At 39.2% G+C, this 1,490-nt stretch overlaps 1 protein-coding gene across 1 annotated transcript in view; it reads left to right on the forward strand.

Moving 5' to 3' along the window:
* Ccdc18 (coiled-coil domain containing 18) overlaps window positions 1–1,490 on the forward strand; it is a 113,988-nt gene that overhangs the window by 15,831 nt on the left and 96,667 nt on the right. Inside the window, exon 5 of the mRNA XM_026785039.1 lies at window positions 369–497. Within this exon, the coding sequence (XP_026640840.1) occupies window positions 369–497 (129 nt within the window). The remainder of the gene's footprint in view (window positions 1–368; window positions 498–1,490) is intronic.

The following is a 1,490-nucleotide window of genomic DNA, read 5'->3' on the forward strand; positions in this document are numbered from 1 at the left end:
GCGAATTATAAGCTCACTGTCCTTTATTTGTGGCTAGAAACCAAATATGAGTGAGTACATCCCATGTTCCTCTTCACACCTTCCTTTAATCCCAGCACCAGAGGGAATGTAAAATGGGAGGCGAGAGAGGCTTAGTGTGCGGTTGCCCAGCTTTGATAGAGGTAAGACTTTTCTAGTGGCTTAGCTGCCTTGCTTTTCTGTTCTTCAGGCGAGATTTATTTGTTCAAATACAAATGATCTACCACTGCACTTGATGACTCATTGACACGTGCTGTTCCTCTTATATTGTCTTTTGCATTCCTATTGTCACATTATTGTATTTCTCCAATATCACTGTCATAGTTCTTAAGTTTTTTCTCTATTTATAGAGAAGCAGAAGATAAATTAGAGCAGAGTCAGAAAATGGTGATTGAAAAGGAACAGAGTTTACAAGAGGCCAAAGAGGAATGTATAAAATTGAAGGTGGACTTACTTGAACAAAGTAAACAAGGAAAAAGGTATGTGAGATTTTCTTCCTTGTTTTGTAACTCTTGAGTTGAACCTGTGCATTCTGTGCAACAGCTGTACCACTGAGCCATATCTCCTTTGAAAACAAACAACTTATATTGAGATAGGTTGTTGCCATGTAATCTTGGCTGGCCTGGAACTTACAGGGTTGCCCAGGCTGGCCTCCAATTTGCTGTAGTCCTCCTGCCTCTCCTTTTCTTTTCTTTTGTTTTTTTGAGATAGGGTTTCTGTGTAGCCCTGGCTGTCCTGGAACTCATTCTGTAGTCCAGGCTGACCTTTAACCGAGAGATTCACTTCCTGAGTGCTGGGATCAAAGGTGTGCGTCACCAGATGACCACCTCAGTTTCCTCAGAGATGGTGTTGCAGATATGCTAGAGGGTTTGCCTAGTCATCCTGCCTGACTGTAAGGGAAATTCTGAAGTGAAAATATTTTAGACATTTGACAGTAGAATAAATCCTTTTATGTCCATTTTTATTAATATTTTCCAAGTACAAGTTTTATTACATTTTTTTAAAATTTATTTATTATATTATGTGTATAGCATTCCTTCCACGTGTGCCTGCAAGCCAGAAGGGGGCGCCAGGTCTTATTATAGATGGCTGTGAGCCACCATGTGTTTGCTGGGAATTGAACTCAGGACCTCTGGAAGAGCAGTCAGTACTCTTAACCTCTGAGCCATCTCTCCAGTCCTTATTACATTTTTTATATATTTGTGTGTATGTATGTGTGTGGTCACATACATGCCAATAATGTGTTTGGAAGTCATAGGACTACTTACAGCAGTCAGTTTTCTCCTGATATCGTATGAGTCCCAGAGATTGAACTCCAGACCGTAGGCTTAGTGGTAAGTGCCTTTGCCTTCTGAGTCTTCTCTTTGGCCTTCCTTAAAATGTTCATGTGTTGATTTTGTTACTGGTATTCTAGACTAGGATTAATTTTTTGTATATTTGTAATGATTATTAATATAATTTATATTAATTAT

Source organism: Microtus ochrogaster, linkage group LG1, assembly GCF_000317375.1.
Source record: "Microtus ochrogaster isolate Prairie Vole_2 linkage group LG1, MicOch1.0, whole genome shotgun sequence".
NCBI classification, from domain to species: Eukaryota; Metazoa; Chordata; class Mammalia; order Rodentia; family Cricetidae; genus Microtus; species Microtus ochrogaster.